Source organism: Sceloporus undulatus, chromosome 4 (assembly GCF_019175285.1).
Source record: "Sceloporus undulatus isolate JIND9_A2432 ecotype Alabama chromosome 4, SceUnd_v1.1, whole genome shotgun sequence".
Lineage (NCBI taxonomy): Eukaryota > Metazoa > Chordata > Lepidosauria > Squamata > Phrynosomatidae > Sceloporus > Sceloporus undulatus.
Window position 1 is genome coordinate 235,558,504 of NC_056525.1, and position 17,172 is coordinate 235,575,675.

The window sequence follows — 17,172 nt, forward strand, 5'->3', positions numbered from 1 at the left end:
CCTCTCTTTTGTCCCCACTCCAAAACCCACCAGAATGTACATCCACACACACCCAGTTTTGCTGCCCATGAGAGATGCACAGTGCATAGAGACTAACTGAAAAAGAGAGGTTGGTAGCATGAGCTTTCATATGCTTTATCTACTTTCTCAAATGCATCTGAGGAAGATCGTTTTGCATAATGATTTTCCAGACCAACACGGTTGTGTCTATGTATATGCAAATATGTAAATATTTTAAAATCCAATAAAATAAAATCCCAAATACTCCTGGTCTCAAGCATTTTGGATAAGGAACACTCAAGCTGTATTATCTTCAGGAGTAAAGTATCTTGGAATATTATATTTTTCTTCGATATGATGTTAGCTGCAAGGACAGGTGAGACATGAGGTAATTTGTTTCTGAACCAGAAACAAATAGTTGTTTGAACTACAAACTTGTAGAGTAGAAATTTTAGTTAGGTGTCCTGGAAGACACAGTGGCTAAATATTGGAGAGTGCTTGGTATGCTGAAAAGTCCTGGGTAAAAGGACTGATGAGTAACAACTGTAATTTTTGGTTAATATGACAGCTGAGAGCATGCTTGTTCAATATTAGTACTGTCTCTCTCTTGGTACTGTCATTGTCATTGCTGCTGTTGAGGTAAACAAGTTTGGGGGATTGACCCAACTGTTCACATGTGTTTTGACCGCTCCCTGCTTGTGCTAGTATATCATTTGCAGGGTGTTCTGGAAACTCAGTGCCTCCACCCCCATTTCAAAATGATTGGCCAATGCCATTGAGGTGTTGATTGACTTATAGACTTGTTGTTTCTTGGCTGAAGGAAGTGCCATAAACATGATCCTTTTATCTTATGTGACTTGAAGCAATGTGACTATTTTAGTTACTCTCAAAGGTGCTGCGAGATCCCTTTGCATACTGATGTTCTAGACTAACACGACTATGTCTTTGAATGTTATTTTTATTTGTACCTTTTGATTTCCTATCTGTCTGTTTTTGTAACAAAGGATAGTTTGATTTCCAGAGGTTTGCCCAACTTGAAGTCATGGGTCAGGAAACAAGTGAGATGTGGAGCATTGATACTCTGTGATCTCTAAAAGCAGATCAGAGCATTCTAAAACTGGACTTATCATTTATCTGGCCAAAATCACCTAATAGAAAACTGACACCAGGAGAAAGGCTTGCCAGCTTTCCCTTGAAAAATAATTTGTATTCTATGTACTCTCCTATCTTATGTGAGCGCCATCTGTCTATCTAACAATGAGATGACTTGTACAAAAATAAAAAAAGCAAACAAACTTTGAATAAACTTGAGGACACTGACTAGTTTATAAGAAAAGAACTTTTCTTAGTCTGCTGTACTACTTTTACCCTTTGGATAAAGTGATTTAAGTGGTTTTAATTCTACACATTAATGCCATTTAAAACAGCAGTTGACATGTACATTTAATTGTATTTCTTTCTATCTTGTAAACAGCTTTGTGTCCTATTATTGGGAGGAAATAGGGTTTAAACAAAGCAAAACGGCACAATAGAAAAATTCCTTCTGGATGACTGTTTAGAATTTTAATGGTATTTCTTTATAACCCACCTGGTACTCCAGAAGTGGTTCAAAACATCAATAAATGACCTTGTATACAGTGATGAGTAAACAAAATGAGGAGGTAAAAAGCAGAAGGGAGATATTTAAAGGGAAAGAAATGGGAGGGAGAAGACTAAAACAAGCCATATATATTCATTCATTCTGTTCAGGGTAATTTGTACCCTGTGTAATTTGTACTCTTGCTGAACTGAACTTGCTTCCTTGTTGAATTCACCTTTGAATTAAGATAATATTGCCATTGTTCATATCTGTACCCTCCCAGGATGGCACTTAGTGTAGCCTTCAGGTGGAGCTTGGTGAGGGATCAAATGTTTGAATATATCCCCTGAAAACAAAATCACTACATAGAGGGAGAAAGCTAGGTCAGAAACTTTCTTTTTCTGATCAGTTTTCTTTTCATAACTAGAAGTTTGTTTTTTTTAATGTGTGGAAAACTTGCAGACATGGGAGTTCCCTGCCTAGAAAGGTTGTACTACACAATATTCCTGAACATATACTTTGGTTTTACTCCTACTTTCTTGAAATGTAAAGCATGTTTTCTTGCATTAGTAGAAACTATGAACAACTGCTCCTTCTTATCTTTCTGGCATTTCTTCTGGTTGAAAGCTGCTGACAGATTCTCTTCTTACTTTAATCTTCCATGGTTGATAAAGATGTCAAATTATTTCTTTCTTTTCCTGATTTTTCCTTCCAGGCATTCTTTCTTCTTATGATATACAGTTGGCCCTCCACATTCACTTGTCTGTGGATGGATTTGGTTTGTGAATTTGCTCTACCCCGGACACTTTCCTCCTGTTTTCCAGGATGGAAGTGGCACTTCACTTGGGTACCTTAGCCCATAGAGATAGGTGAGTTGTCTGAGTTAAGGTCGTACAAATTTTGGCTCTTTCTGTGTTCCTGTCCCCATGGACTGTGGAGCACAAGGAGTGTATATGTGGCAGCCAGCCTTTGTCGTCCCTCCATCTTGAGATTTGAGGCTGTTGTGTGCGTCTTCATACAACAGCATAAGGTCTCAGGAGGAGAGGTGGCAGGTGGCCGCCAGGCAAGCATTCTGTGTGTTTCGACCTTCTGAAGCTTGTGGCAGTTATATGAATGTACATGCAACAGTCTTTGGCTTCAGTAGGGGTATGGTAACAGTGGTAGTGCCAGGCCACCAGGTGTGCATTCTGCTTGTTCCCCTCTCTCCGGGAGCCTACTTGCCTCCTACTTTGTAAGCATGAGGAGCATGTGCCTAGTGGCTGGGCCTTGTGGCCATCTCCATCATTACATACTATACAGTGGTGCCTCGGGTTACGAAATTAATTCGTTCCGCCGCCGTTTTCGTAACCCGAAAAGCATTCGCAAGCCGAAATGCCATAGGCGCTAATGGGGAAAAGCCGCGATTTCGTGCGAAAAAGCCGAAAAAAGCACCAAAATTTTTTTCGTAACCCGAAAAAACATTCGTAACCCGGAACAATTATTTCCTATGGGATTTTTTCATATCCCGGAAATTTCGTAACCTGGGTATTTCGTATCCCGGGGTACCACTGTATTCTGGATTCCCTCCCCCCATTTTCACAGGGGTCCTGTGCCCCTACCCTCATGAACGTGGAGGGCCAACCGTAATCACACATGAAGTTTCCCTTCCCCCTGTGTTGGTGGTTCTTGACACATTTTGCTTTCATCATAATTCTGTATGGGAGGAAGTTAAGTCAAGAGCTTCCATGAACTATGATATATGTCCTACACAACATGTTGGGCAGGTTTTTGTAGTTAGGGGAGTCAGTTCCAAAACTCAAATAAGAATGTGTGAAGTGGTAATTTATGAATCTCATCATGATGGTTCTCACCTGTGTAGGAAGACACGTCATAATATGTAACACCTAAACTGGCCCTCTTAAAAGGATAAGTTAGATAATTTATAGTTGAGTTCTGGGTTACATGTGGCACTTTCCACATCTAGTATTCAGAGGACCTGTTTTTGAGGTCAAGACAAATACATCTTCATTGTTAAAGACAACTTAATGAAGGCAGACAAAGCTTTTATGGCTGACTAGTGTGAGAAGTACCTGAAAAGAATTGCTTTTGACCAAAGCAGAATAGAGGTACACTACCAAAAGCCACAAAACAGAGTACAGTACAGTACAACTCTTGTATCCATGGGGGATACGTTTCTAGACTTCCAATGAAATGCAAAACTGCGGATCATAGCAAACCTTGTTGAAATGAATGATGTCTGGTGGAAGCTTACCATAGAGCTGCACTAGAATACCTAGAGATTCCTAGTAATAATACCTCTCTAGGCATTTCTAAGTCCTGTAGTGTGCCTCTTCCACCAGAAGCATACTGTAGAGGACCTAGAAAATGCCTAGAGCCAACTTATTTTTTCAGACATGGTAAGTAAAACTGCAGATACCAGTCCCACAGTACAGGGGCTGTACAGTGTTTCTGTGACAAGGAGCGCTTCCACACTGCACAATTATAGCTTTATGATTCTACTTTAACTGTCATGGCTGCATCCTGTGGAATCCTGGGATTAGCCAGTTGGGAAGGGTGTATTTAGAATCCTTAGTCGGAGGTCTTCCCAAACTATAAACCTCAGGATTCCATAGGATGTAGCCATGCCAATTAAAAGTAGAATCATAGTACTATAATTGTGTAATGTGGAAGGGTCCAAGGTGAAGATAGAGTGCAACATTTTGCTGCAGGTCCCACTTGTGTGTCACATATATTTATTATGTAGTACATTTCATCAAAACATTCTCAGGGTAGTTTGCATAATGAGAGATAGCTTTCAAACATGTATAATCTTAGCCGAAACTTCCAGATAATATAGAACAGCCTTCCTCAGCAAGGAACGCTTTCACAATACATGGCCATAGCGATTACGATTCCACTTTAAATGTCATGGGTCCTGTGGAATCCTGGGATTGGCAGTTCAGGCAGTATATTAGAATTCTGACCAAGAGCATCCTAGCTGTGGCAGCAGAAGTGTTTCTCTGTGGCCTGAGGTACCACTAGTGAGTCTTTCAGACCCCTTTCAGGTAGGTCTCAGTACTTTATCCTCAGCGAGTACCTCCAGCAGGAAGAAAGAACCAAAAACAAATTTGAATATCTGAATATCCTTCCACAAGGATATGATCACTTCACTTACCCAGCTTTCCATCTCTCATATTTCTACACTTCCATTAACCCATGTACGATTGAACTCATAAAAGAGGCTTGGTGTTCTTCCTAACTTCATGCCTCCTCACTGAGATCCAGCTCCTTGCACGCTTCTGCAGGGTAAACAGGAGCCTTTTGGTTGGAAATCCTGCTTGTATTCTTCATTTCGAACTGCTCCTTTACCTTTGGCTAATAATCCAGGTAAAATGGCCAGCTTTGGCACGTGGCAATGCAAACGCATTTGCCAGACCTCTTTAATGTGACCTCTGGAGTGCAACTATAATTACAACCACCTAAATGATTGGCTGGGAGCACCCATTATTGTAGAAGCTCTGTCGACAAAGTGCTGTCATTATTTCAGAAATGATTGGTTGCTATCAGGAGATTATTTGAGGGTGTGTGTTTATTTATGTAGTAACAGCTGAAACAATATGTGTTTGGAATACAACCACGTATAGCTCATGGGGAAAACTGTGAATGCAGGAACCTTCCTTCCAGTTTCTCGCAGATTATTGTTTGAGAAACAACATCCAGTTAACTGCCAGATATGGTCTTGGGAGACTGTTTGTAGCCCACAGCACTAACCTTCCTGGAGTTAGTGGCCTGTTACAGACTGCCAAAATAAAGCTGCTTCGGGTCTCTTTGGAGGTATGCTATTTAAATGATGCATGGGTCCTAAGAGTCTGGAGGTCGCACCAAAGCCACACTCCATTCCTAAGCACCGGAGTGCAGCTTTTGGTGCAGCTTCCGGATTCCTAGGATGCATGTATCATTTAAACAGCATACCTCTAAAGAGACCCAAAGCAGCTTTATTTTGGCAGTCTGTAACAGGCCAGTGTTAGCTAAAACTGTCACCCAGTTGAAGAACAATAGTTGTCTTTCAATACGGTGCATGGCATGGCAATTACAATGACAAGAAAATATATTCCACCTAAACATTAGGAAGAACTTTACTGTAAGAGCTTTTTGACAGTAGAATGGACTGCCTAGGATGGTAGTGAACTCTCCTTATTTGGAAGTCTTCAAATAGAGGTTGGGTGGACATCTCTTAGGAGTGCTTTAATTGTACATTCCTACATGGCAGGGGTGGACTTGTGGTCCCTTTCCAACTCTTAAGATTCTGTTCTGTAGCATGCATGGTCCATGTGCCTGATGGAGTGGGCTGGGATCCTCAGAAACTTGTGCCTGATGGAGTGGGCTGGAATCCACAAAAACCTATGGCAAGTAAAACTTGCCAGGCTTTAAGATGCCCCAAGATTCTTAGGCGGGTTACAGACCGCCCATTTGGGGTGGGCTGCACCTGCCCCTTTCCCCGGTGTATTGGGGCCTCAGTGGCCAGAACGGCAGCCGCTGAGGCCCCGATCTGCCGCTTTCTGGGCTGCGGGGAAGCGGCAAAAGGCCGCTTCCCCACAGCCTGGAAAGGGGTGTCCTTGGAGCTTCAAGCCCCAAGGACACCCCGTGGCGGTGGGGAGGAGGAGAAAGGGGCCGCTTGGCCCCTTTCTCCTTTGGTCTGAAATGGAGCTCCTTCCTGCTCCGCGCTAAGGGCACACTATGTGCCCTGGTGCGGAGCGAGGATGTCACGTCCGTGCCGCCCTGTATAGAGGCGGCGCAGCCATGACGTCCTCATGGCGACGACTGTGTGGAACGGCTGCTGCCATTTTGTGCACGCAGAGGGCGCACTAGGGTTAGGAGGGTACGGAAGCACTGCCCCTTCCTCACCCTAGTGCGCGCTCTGCGTGCACAAAACGGCCCGTTTGTAACAGGGCTTAGTTTTTGTTCACATGGCTACCTCTCCTTCCCTCCCTTCTGGTCATTTAAAGAATGCTTGTGCCAAATCACAGAACCTGAAAAATTAAATGTTTAAAATGAAAGCTCCCAGAATCTCTCAAGGAGGATTTCATGAACTAACTAAATTTCAGTTCAGAATTTCTTGGAATTGTGGAGCAAAGAATTAATATTTCTGATTTTCACCTGACCATATCAGTGTACTTAATAAATTTAAATCTCAACTAATAAAAGACAAGTTCAAAAAGCAGGGATAGGTTGGCCTGGTGTCTTGTGTGGGATAGCAGAGGAGGAAAGCTGTGTTGTGGGATGGACCCTCTGGACTTGTTGAGCCTTTAAAGGACTTTGGAGCACTGTCTTTCAAAATGTGTTGAGACATCTTCTAATTCTTAACATATATTCTTCAGGGGGGAGATGAATAAGCCAAAGAAGATGGGAACATTTTTCCTGGGGTGAATGGATGATTTTGAGACATTCCTACACCTGCAAACTATGGGCCCAAACAGACAGGCCAAAATAAAGCTGCTTCGGGTCACTTTGGAGGTATGCTGTTTGAATGACACATGCTTCCGGCTTCTTAGGATGCATGCATAATTTAAACAGCATACCTCCAAAGTGACCCGAAGCATCTTTGTTTTGGCCTGTCTGTTCGGACTCTATAGGAGACCATGCATTGAGGGTCTTTCTATCTCTCTTATAGTCATGTCCACATATTGGCAGAGAGTGAGAGGGAATCAGGGCTGCTATGAATGTCTGCATTCTAAGGGCCATCAGCTAGTGGATTCATATAGCAGAGAAATTTAATTTTTCAAAGAATGCTTCCTGCTTTTTTGTGACTTGGTAAGTTGGCTTGGTATAGCCAGTTTGTAAATGTTTGTAGAAGATACTTCGTTTCTGTTGATGTCTTCTAATTTCTTCTCTGACCTTAAATGACCTTAAAATATGCCTGTGCCTGATACACTAAAGCTATTCATTTCATTTAAAATGAGTAGTCTTTTTTTTTTTACTGTCTTCCTTGCAGAATTCTCTGTTCCAGGTGGGATCATGTCAGTGACACTGTACAGTAATCTGAGTTTAAGAAAAACTGCAGTGCGTACAGTCAGCCCTTCGTATTCATGGATTCTTCATCTATGGATCCCACCATCCATGGCTCGAAAATAAAAATAAAAGCACAAATCTTGATTTTGACATTTTAAAATAAGGGGCACCATTTTACTACTCCACTGTATATAATGGGACTTGAATATCCACAGATTTTGGTACCCATGGAGGATCCTGGAACCAAACCCCCGTGAACCCCAGTGAAACCAAATTTAACGGCTGTTTGATGGAGATGGATACTAGGTGAAGGCTTCTATAAATTTATCATTACTTTACCTTCTTTCCATGACAGTAGGCTTAGAAAGATGGTGTGGTGTGATGCACAATAGAGTTGCAACAAATTATATTGTTTTGTTTTATTTGTGTGCTCATTTTGCAGATCAAGAAAGAGAAGCCGGAAATGATTCCAGATTTAAAACTGGTTGTTGAAGAGAAGTTTAAAGCCCTGGAAAGCCTAAACAATGACCATGATTTGCAAAGAAATGAGAAGTTTGTCCTTTTTAAGGATCAGCTCAGGAAGATGAAGGCTCAATGTAAGTCTTTGCTTTTTTTTTTTTAAAGTTCAATACAAGTACAAAACAGCTCCTCTCCTCTCCTACCTCTTGTCTTGTACTATAGAAGTTGAGAAAATGTTTGTCCATTCAGGATTCTCAGCACAACTGGAAAGCACCTAACCACCCCCAAACCTGCAAAAGTAATTGCTTTGGACTACAACTCTTAACATCCCCTGGTTAGCATGGCACATTCTCATAGTGCTGCAGTAGCCAGGGACAGTCATTGACAGTGGTGAACAGTGGTCTTTCAGGGAAGCATGGTCAGTATGCCTGATCTTTTTCTCTTCAGTGAAAACCAGGTAAGTTTCCAACAGACAAATAAGCAAGCAAACAAACAAAATATGGGTCTCCTGGCAGACCATTTGTAAAACTGCTGTCTGAAGAAGTATGGATCAAGGAGTAAAACAATTTTTTTTTGCCACTTCTGGTCATGAATCTCAACTTCATGCTTTGTGACAACAAGAAGGAATGGTCTACTTCATTGACTGAAATGTGCCTCAGTTATTGGAGCTGGCTATGCTGATTAGGGGATTCTGGCAGTTGTAATACAATAAAACCATACCATCCCAAGCTTATTTTAGGCTCTGGACTTAAGCTCTCACCCTTTTAGAGACTAATGTGTACTACTGATTCAGCTGAAAAGCATACAATAAACATTTTTCATCCTGTCTTACCTGCCATTCCATGCATTAAAGCTGATCCTACATTCCTTATAGTTAGATCAAATAAATGCTGATTCTAAAAAGAAAAGAAAGAAAAGAAAGAAATAACACGTGCACTTGAAATTTCACATTTCTGGTCTGGTCTGGTCTGTGACCAAAATAAATCCATTTGTTCATTCATTCATTCATTCATTCAATTTCACATTTCAGACTCATTTAAACATCATTGCTATGGATATAAAATAGAGTTTGCTTCCAATGGCCTGATGATAAGTGCATATACTAGGGAATGAATACCATTTTGTTGCAGAAAAGACTAATGTCTTTTTTAAAAATGAGCATCTGTAGACATGCTGGCTGGTTGACTCCTTGACTACAACATGTTCTAAAAGTATAAGATACTGCAGTGACTGGCATCAGCCATAGTGCATCCCTGCATGCTTCTGCTAATCCAGCTGCTGGCACACAGACTGGTTCCAGTGTCAACCTTGTTGTTCTCTGGATAGTCATCCCACATACGCCCCAACCCCTGTTCCTGGGCTTTGGCCCTGAGGTCCAACCCTAGGTGCACCCCTAGAGCTAAGGGGAAGCAGCATGCTGCCAAAGTTTCAATTAGGGTTTTGTTTTCTGTCAGTATTGTGCTGGTCTGTATTTTTCATCCATTTCATTATGTATGTAAACTCTGTGCCAGAAACATTCCTATGATACCCTGGTCTGAATGAACAGACAGTCTTAAACATATTCTACAGAAGCTCAGTTTTATTTTAATTTGTTCATGGATTGTTTTCAGCACAAAAGACAACAATTGGGGATCAAGCCATGATTTCCATTTCTCTTACATTGAAAGGGAACATTTGGTGCACTTAAATGCACAGCACTAAGTAATTAGCAGCGATTTTCTTGACTCTCTCTCACGGTGCCGGTCTTATTTGCATGCATATATAATGTAAATCTTGCTTCACATCCTTTTTTTAATGTTTGTAGGTGCACTCTTTTTATTTTTATTTTATACATATGCTGTATTCTCTTTTTGATAGGATCTTTTTAAAAGGATTAGGTAAGCTGTTTTCATTTTGTCACTCTAACAAATTGTTCCAGTTTCACAACCCAGGATGTGTTGCAATCCAAAGGAGACCTTTGCTTTAATCATGGAACTGTATTGTTGGAAAATGCTTACAGTGTCTGTTCCCAGGTTTACAGCTTGTGAACATGAACTGTGTAACAATGCAACATATTAAAATCCCTATGGCCTAATTCAGTAATTTTCAACTTGTGCTCCGGGAAACTGCAGGGTTCTTTGGAAAATTATCAAGGGGCTCTTCATTAAGAGGACTGACAATGATGGATGAGAAATCTGTGAAACACAGCTTGTCCATTGTAATTAAATTTCCTTCAGTGTACATAGCCATAGCATGGTTTGAGCATGATATATTGTGCATTATCAGTTAGGAATGTGAAAACAAATTTCATTTTCAGTGCATTCGTTTACAATTCCACTAGCATTTTGTCCACTTCCCATATTGTAGTGCATGCAAGACTTTGCTGCCTTCATAAAAAGAAATTTGTTTGTATTATACTATGCACTTTTCTTCATGTACATACTGTACTTTATTTTTTCTTAAACTGTACATTTTCACCTATTTCTATCATAGGCTAAAGTAAGTTTGTGTACATTTTTCAAAGGCCTGGTCTTTATTGTTGTTGTAAACATTTATTTGCATAGAATTCAAAGAAGAAAAAGAAAAGAATGTAATTCACATGATTTTCTCCTGATGATGGGAAACTGAAAGATACATGCACATGTTCGGCAATAGTCTTGCAAACTACAGATTGCATAAATTCATAAGAAATCTTGGCTAATACAGATCTGTTTACCATCTCTATTACTAGTTTGTGAGGGTCAGTGGAGAGGTCAAACAGCTTTAACCATATTACAATGAGTTATTCATGCATCTTAGAACTTGGGCTAGAAAACCTGACAACTAGTGTCAGAATCCTGGTTTCCTCCTGATGTCTTGGACCATAGCCTATTTTTCTTGGCCATTGGCCACATGCTTGGTGTTATGGGAGATGTAGCCAAAACCATCTGGAGATAACCAGGTTGTCTATACCTGCTGTAGAATGTGTAGCTGTTTTTTTGCAGCCGATTGGGGGTCCTTCATTAGAATGTTTGATGTAGAAAGGGTTTCCTGATTATGTGAAAGTTTTCAGAACAGTTTACCTAATCCAGTTCACTTCTGCAAACCCTATAATACTGTGAGTTACCAGAACATTTTTGTATTTCAGCTTCTCATAGTGACTGGGAGAGTTGTGGTACTGCCAAGGTTTTTTTTTACTGGGAGCAACAAAATGAGGATATTGCCCCTCAAAATTCTGCCTCCCATTAAATTTTCTTTCATTTCTCAAATTTCTAGCATTGCAGAGAGTCAGGCATTGAAAAATCTTTCACATTTAGAACTCTTCTATTTGCTGTATTTGCATTCTCTTGGTAACTTTGGGGCTATACAGACAGGTGGCTAAAAGCTGCTCACCTTTGCCCCTAGTCAGTGCCACAACAGCCGCATGCTGCGGCTCTGACCCGCTCCCTAAAAAGAATCTGCTATAGGTAGCTTCTTTGAAGGGGCACCATAGTGGCGCTTGCATGCCATTATGATGCCCCTTCTGGCCAGTACCGTTTGGGCGCTCGGGCACCCATGCATCATCATGGCGTGCCTCATATGGACAGGCACGTGCCAATATGGTGCATGGGTGTTGAAAGTAGAGCTGGACTTGTGTAAATGCTCAGCCCTTTCAAGCCCTACTTTTGGGCCCAGGCTTTAGGGCCTTCGTCTGTCTCTTTGTTTTGGATTCCTAAACTATATTTCTGGATGGTCAACTGAAGATTTAAATTACTGCAGTGTGAGAAATTTGCGGACTGAAGGGGGGGGGGGTAATTTTTGGCATGTCAGAATTCTTACTGGGGGGACAATGCCCTCATGTTGTCCCCCCCCCCCCATGGCTTATAATGAAAACATAACTTTTGTAATTTATGAATTGCTGCTTTGCAGTTCTTAGCTGAGTAGAAATGAACAGCGAAGTTGCAGGCAAGACATCTGGCTTTGGCTCTGTCTGCATATATAAGCTTTCTAAAATCGTTATCCTCTTTTCACAGTAGGGGAAAGTCTGTAATCTTGGAAAAAAGCATTTTAGTTGTCATAGCAAGCTGTGGATCAGACCATGTCAGTAATAAATAGGCCAGTGCTTTCATAAATTAATTTGTTTTGTCTTCCATCCCCTACCTAATTTTCAGATTTTATCAATGGTTTATCAATTGGTAGTTTAAGAACTCCTTATAGGAAATATATAGGAATTTATAGGAAAGGCATTGTGTTTGTGATTACGAGAATCATTCATTTAGAGATGAATGATATGTAACTTTGCCAGATTTGGTGATGGCAATTAATCTGTGGGTTCTGCTTTCACTCTTTATTCTGTTTTCTAGAAAGAAGGGCAATGGTGTACCTAAATCTTCTCCAAACAAACAAGCAAGCTATGTGTGTGTCCACATCTACGCTGCATCTATAAACAAGCTTCATTTATATACAGCTTCATACTGCCCCTAAGCAGTGTTTAAGCAGTTTACAACTGTAAGCTAATTTGCCCCCAACAATCTGGGTACTCATTTTAGGGACTTCGGAAGGATGCAAGCTGAGTCAAGCTTGAACCCTTTTTGCTGGTCTTGAACTCACCTTATGGTTTTGAGTGAGTGGCTGCAGTACAGGCATTTAACCATTGCGCCACCAGGACTCCTGACAGATTAATGCAGTTTGACACCACTTTAATTGTCATGGCTCCACACAGTGGAATTTTGAGATTTATAGTTTTGTAAGATATTTAGTTTCTCTGTCAGAATGCTCTGGATGCACAATAAACTACAAATCCCATGATTCCATAGGATAAAGCAATGACAATTAAAGTGATGTTAAGCTGCATTAATTCTGCTTTATGGCAGCAGACTAGGAATCATAATGGTGAGCAGCCAAGAAAAAGTGTGGGTGAATCTGTGTAGTGTAGTTGTACAGTGGAATCAAATGAGATACATTATAGTGCAATGGAACTGGAATTTCTCCTCCAATTGCCATTCTACCCCTTTGTCTTTCTGCTTTCTTGGCAGTAATGTTGAGTAGGGATCTCCTTGAAGCCCTCCCTGCAAGTCCTCTCTCCCTCCACAGATACCTTGCAGCGTGTTCAGCAGTATCCCAGGTATAAGCAGTCCTAGGATCTGTAGCTTTCAGGCAACCTCATTTCTATTCTAAGGACTAAGGTTACCTAAGGGAATCAAATTTTCAGGGTCTCTGATAGCATTCTGGGTGTCAGGATCTGAGGCAGCACCACTGGCTTGAAGATGATTTCCTATGGGAAAAAATGGAGCTTGCTTTTTAATGCAAGAGAGCAGCCTGGGCAGAAATTCCTGTACTAAGACCAATAATCACAAATTATTTTGTGATTATTTCAGCACCATCATTGTTTAAAGGTGTAGGTTGCAATCCTTCATATCTTGCACACCATTTTGTAATCAATGAGACCTGTTTAGATATTGCTGAGTTTGACGATCAGGCTCATATTGCCACCGTGAGAGCTTTTTATTATTCTTCCCATGGTGTGCCCTGTGATGGAGGTGTGAAGTCACTGCATTTCATTACAAGTTCTTAAATCTACATCTTAAATCAATGGATCCACTGACGTGCTTGCTTTTATTGAGGGACCATGGGTAAATAAGGGCTGGGCTCCTGTATAAATATTAAAAGGAATGAAGAGGGGATTTCAATCAGTGTGTCTTGCTAAATTTTGGGTAGAATTCAGACACATAGCTGTGTAAGTCTGCAATATCAGTATGCAAAGGGATCTTGTAGCACCTTTGGGACTAACTGTGTGAAAGAAATTGTAGCATAAGTTTTTGTAGACTTGGTCTGCTAGGAAAGCTTATGCTACAACTTCTTTCACACAGTCTCAAATGTGCTACAAGATCCCTCTGTTCGCTCAACTGTAGTGCAGTGGTTTCCAAACTTTGGTCCTACGGGTGTTTTGGATTTCAGCTCCCAGCAGCCCCAGCCAGCTTGGCCATTATTCTGGAATTCCAAACACCTGGAGGACCAACATTTGGGAATCCCTACTGTAGTGAGAAAAATTGCATTGACTTAAATTCTCTCCTTTATACAACTCTTAATCATGCAGGATCCCTGCCCTCCTGTACCTCTGACTGTTGTACAATCTTGATATCTTATGATGAGTCATGACAAGAAGCATATCTAGGATGCCATTATCTCTAGCACTGGAAACTTAGTTTACTCATGATGCTACATGAACTCTGACTGGGTTCCAAAACTGTTGCAGGATTCTAGACTCTAAAAGTCCTGTTGCTGCATCTTAGGAATGACAGCAATGAGCTGTTCACCTCCTGCCAGTATAATTTTCATCCATTGTAGAATGATAAATGCTTGGCCATTATGTTTAAATGTCTAGGTGTTTATAACTTGAAAAGCTGAAGGCTGTCATAACTAAAACTAGGCCTGTTTTCCACCCCTCCATGATCTGCAGAAGGAATGCACACCCTTCAGGTTTTGGTCACATGGCTGGACTTTTGGAGGACTGAGATTATTGGAATTCTCTGATGTACTCTTGGAGTTGTGGCTGGTCATTAATGAAATGGCAGCACTTGTAAGGGTGGAGCTCATTCTTACCACTGATCAGTGTCTCACTGTGTTTGTGGGATTGCTAATTAGGGATGCATATTGCATATACTCATGTGTAAGTAAATTTTAGTGAAACAGTTGACCCCAAAAACCTGGGTTGACTTATCCATGGGTCATTGCATATAAGTTCATAAGTATATGTATTTGTTGTGGTGGTGGTGGTGTGCCTTCAAGTTATTTCTGACTTATGGTGACCCTAAGGCCACCATGGAGTTTTCTTGGCAAGATTTGCTCAGAGGTGTATGAAGTCGGAGGTTTTCACAGCCAGAATCCATAGCTTTTGGTGGGGGGTTTTGGGCTGTGTTGCCATGAATCAGAGAATTCTCTGAAGATGCCAGCCACAGATGCTAGTGAAACGTCAAGAATAAGCAATTCCAGAACACAACCACATAGCCCGAAAATCCCACAAAAACCTATGTTCAGAGGAGGTTTGCCATTCTTTTCTCCTGAAGCTGACAGCATGTGACTTTTCCGATATATAAGTATGGAAACAGGTAAGTACTATACTTATTACAAATAGGAACCATCCCATTTTCTGAGTGAATGGCAAAAGGCAAGCACATAGTCCACCCTGAGAGCACCTAAAAGAATGGCAAAAGGCAAGCACATAGTCCATCCTGAGAGCACCTAAAAGAAACATTGCCCCCCCCCCCCGCCTCTACTCTTTCATTCTTCCAGCCTTTAGGATGACCACAAACAATTATGCCTGCTGGAATTTTGTAAGTTCTTTGGCATCGTTTTCCTTTACTTCATCCTTTACATCCTTTGTTATATAACCCCTTTACCCTCGACCTACCCATGGGTCATATCAAAATCCCTAATTTTGGCCCCAAAACCAACCCTTGACTTATTCATGAGGTCAACTTTTACTGTAGTCGATTATATATGGTAGATTTTTTTTGTGGACTAGTAATGATGTGACTGAAACACCACTGCATTCAATGCTTCATATTCCTGTTGAGCTGAAGAATGGGAACTGAAAACTGTGTATAAACATTTCTGTTCAAATCTAATACTTTGGATTTTTTTCAGCATACATCTGTCTGACAGACTACATTAATAGTAATTTTCTCTCACCGGGGAATCCTTGGAACTGTTGTTCTGTCTGTGGGTGGAGAACTGGGGATCTGTAATAGAGAATTCACAGCATCTTTGTCAAACTACAATTCCTCAGTTCGTTGAAGATTTCCATGACAACCCTACAGAAAACTGACAGAAGTTGTTAGTTTATGTCTGACACTGAAAGATGGGGTATTCAGTACATGAAATGAAAATTATGAGTAGCCGCCGTGCTGTTAAAGGATCTTAGTGTTAGAATCCAAAGCTGCATGGTGCCTTACAAATCTACAAATCCAGGATTCTGTAGGCTGGAGCCATGGCAGTTAAAGTGGTGTCAAATTGCATTGTTTATGTGGGGTAGATACACCCTAAGAAAAATGTAGCCCTTAGGAATTGAAGAACAGATTCACACATGTGTATGAACAGTGCTTGATTTCTCATCCCTTGACTCATATGAATTAACTCCACTGAAAAGTATTACTGGAGGAGCACTGAAAGATTCTTTCTCAAAAGCATATGGAAACTAATCCTCTGTACCATAGGTTAATAGACATGTGACTGAGGGCTATTTCACATTACACAGTTGGGAGTTGAATCCACTTTAGCTCCCATAGCTGCCTCCTGTGGCATGCTGGGGTTTGTAGACTGGTGATGCAGTAAAGTTCTCTGGCTAGGAATTCTAAAGATCTCTTTGTAAACTACAATTCCCAGGATTCCAGAGGATGTTACCATGGCAGTTAAAATGCAATCATAGATTTATAAGTATATACAGTCAGCTCTGTATATCCACAGAGTCTTTATCCACAGATTCAATAATTCACATCTTGAAAATATTCCAAAAAGTTATAAATTCTAAAATTTGAGACTGTACACTCCCTCTAATTCTTAATAATGGAATGTCCTTAGCTTGTCATCGTCGTGTGAGTTCAGGTCATTTCTGACCTTATAGCGGCCTTAAGGCAAATATATAAATGGGGTTTTCTTGGCAAGATTCGTTCAGGGCGGGGTTGCCTTTGCCTTCACCTAAAGCTTAGAGCAGGGGTAGGCAACCTGCGGCCCGCGGGCCGGATGCGGCCCGGCAAGGCCTTGGGACCGGCCCCAGCCTGGTCCTGTCGCTGATTGCCGCCGGAGCCTTTGGCCTATCAGGAGGAGGTGGGCAAGGGGAGGCAAGCAGCAGGCAAGGGGTGCAAGCGGTGGGCAAGGGGGGCAATTGTCTATAGAAGCCTCCGAAACATGCATTTATATTAACATTTTTTTAAAAATCAGCAAATTTTTTTGCGTGTCCTCCATTTTTTAAAAAAAAAGTGTCCTCCATTTGAAAATTTTGTCCCACATTTGTCCCGGTTTATTTATTTATTTAATTTGTTAAGAATTATTTATTTATTTATTTTTTTGGCTTCGGCCCCCCACTTGTCTCAGGGACAGCAACCCGGCCCCCGGCTCAAAAAGGTTGCCTACCCCTGGCTTAGAGTGTGTGACTTGCCCAGGAACACTAGTGGGTTTCCATGACTGACCAAAGATTTAAATCGTGATCT

The 17,172-nt window shown here is 41.2% G+C and overlaps 1 protein-coding gene across 3 annotated transcripts in view; it reads left to right on the forward strand.

The window, feature by feature from the left end:
• The window catches only part of NSMCE2 (NSE2 (MMS21) homolog, SMC5-SMC6 complex SUMO ligase), a 302,808-nt gene that overhangs the window by 115,994 nt on the left and 169,642 nt on the right, over positions 1 to 17,172 (forward strand). For all 3 annotated transcript variants that reach the window (XM_042465807.1, XM_042465808.1, XM_042465806.1), the window contains exon 4: positions 8,010 to 8,163. In XM_042465807.1, the coding sequence (XP_042321741.1) occupies positions 8,010 to 8,163 (154 nt within the window). The remainder of the gene's footprint in view (positions 1 to 8,009; positions 8,164 to 17,172) is intronic.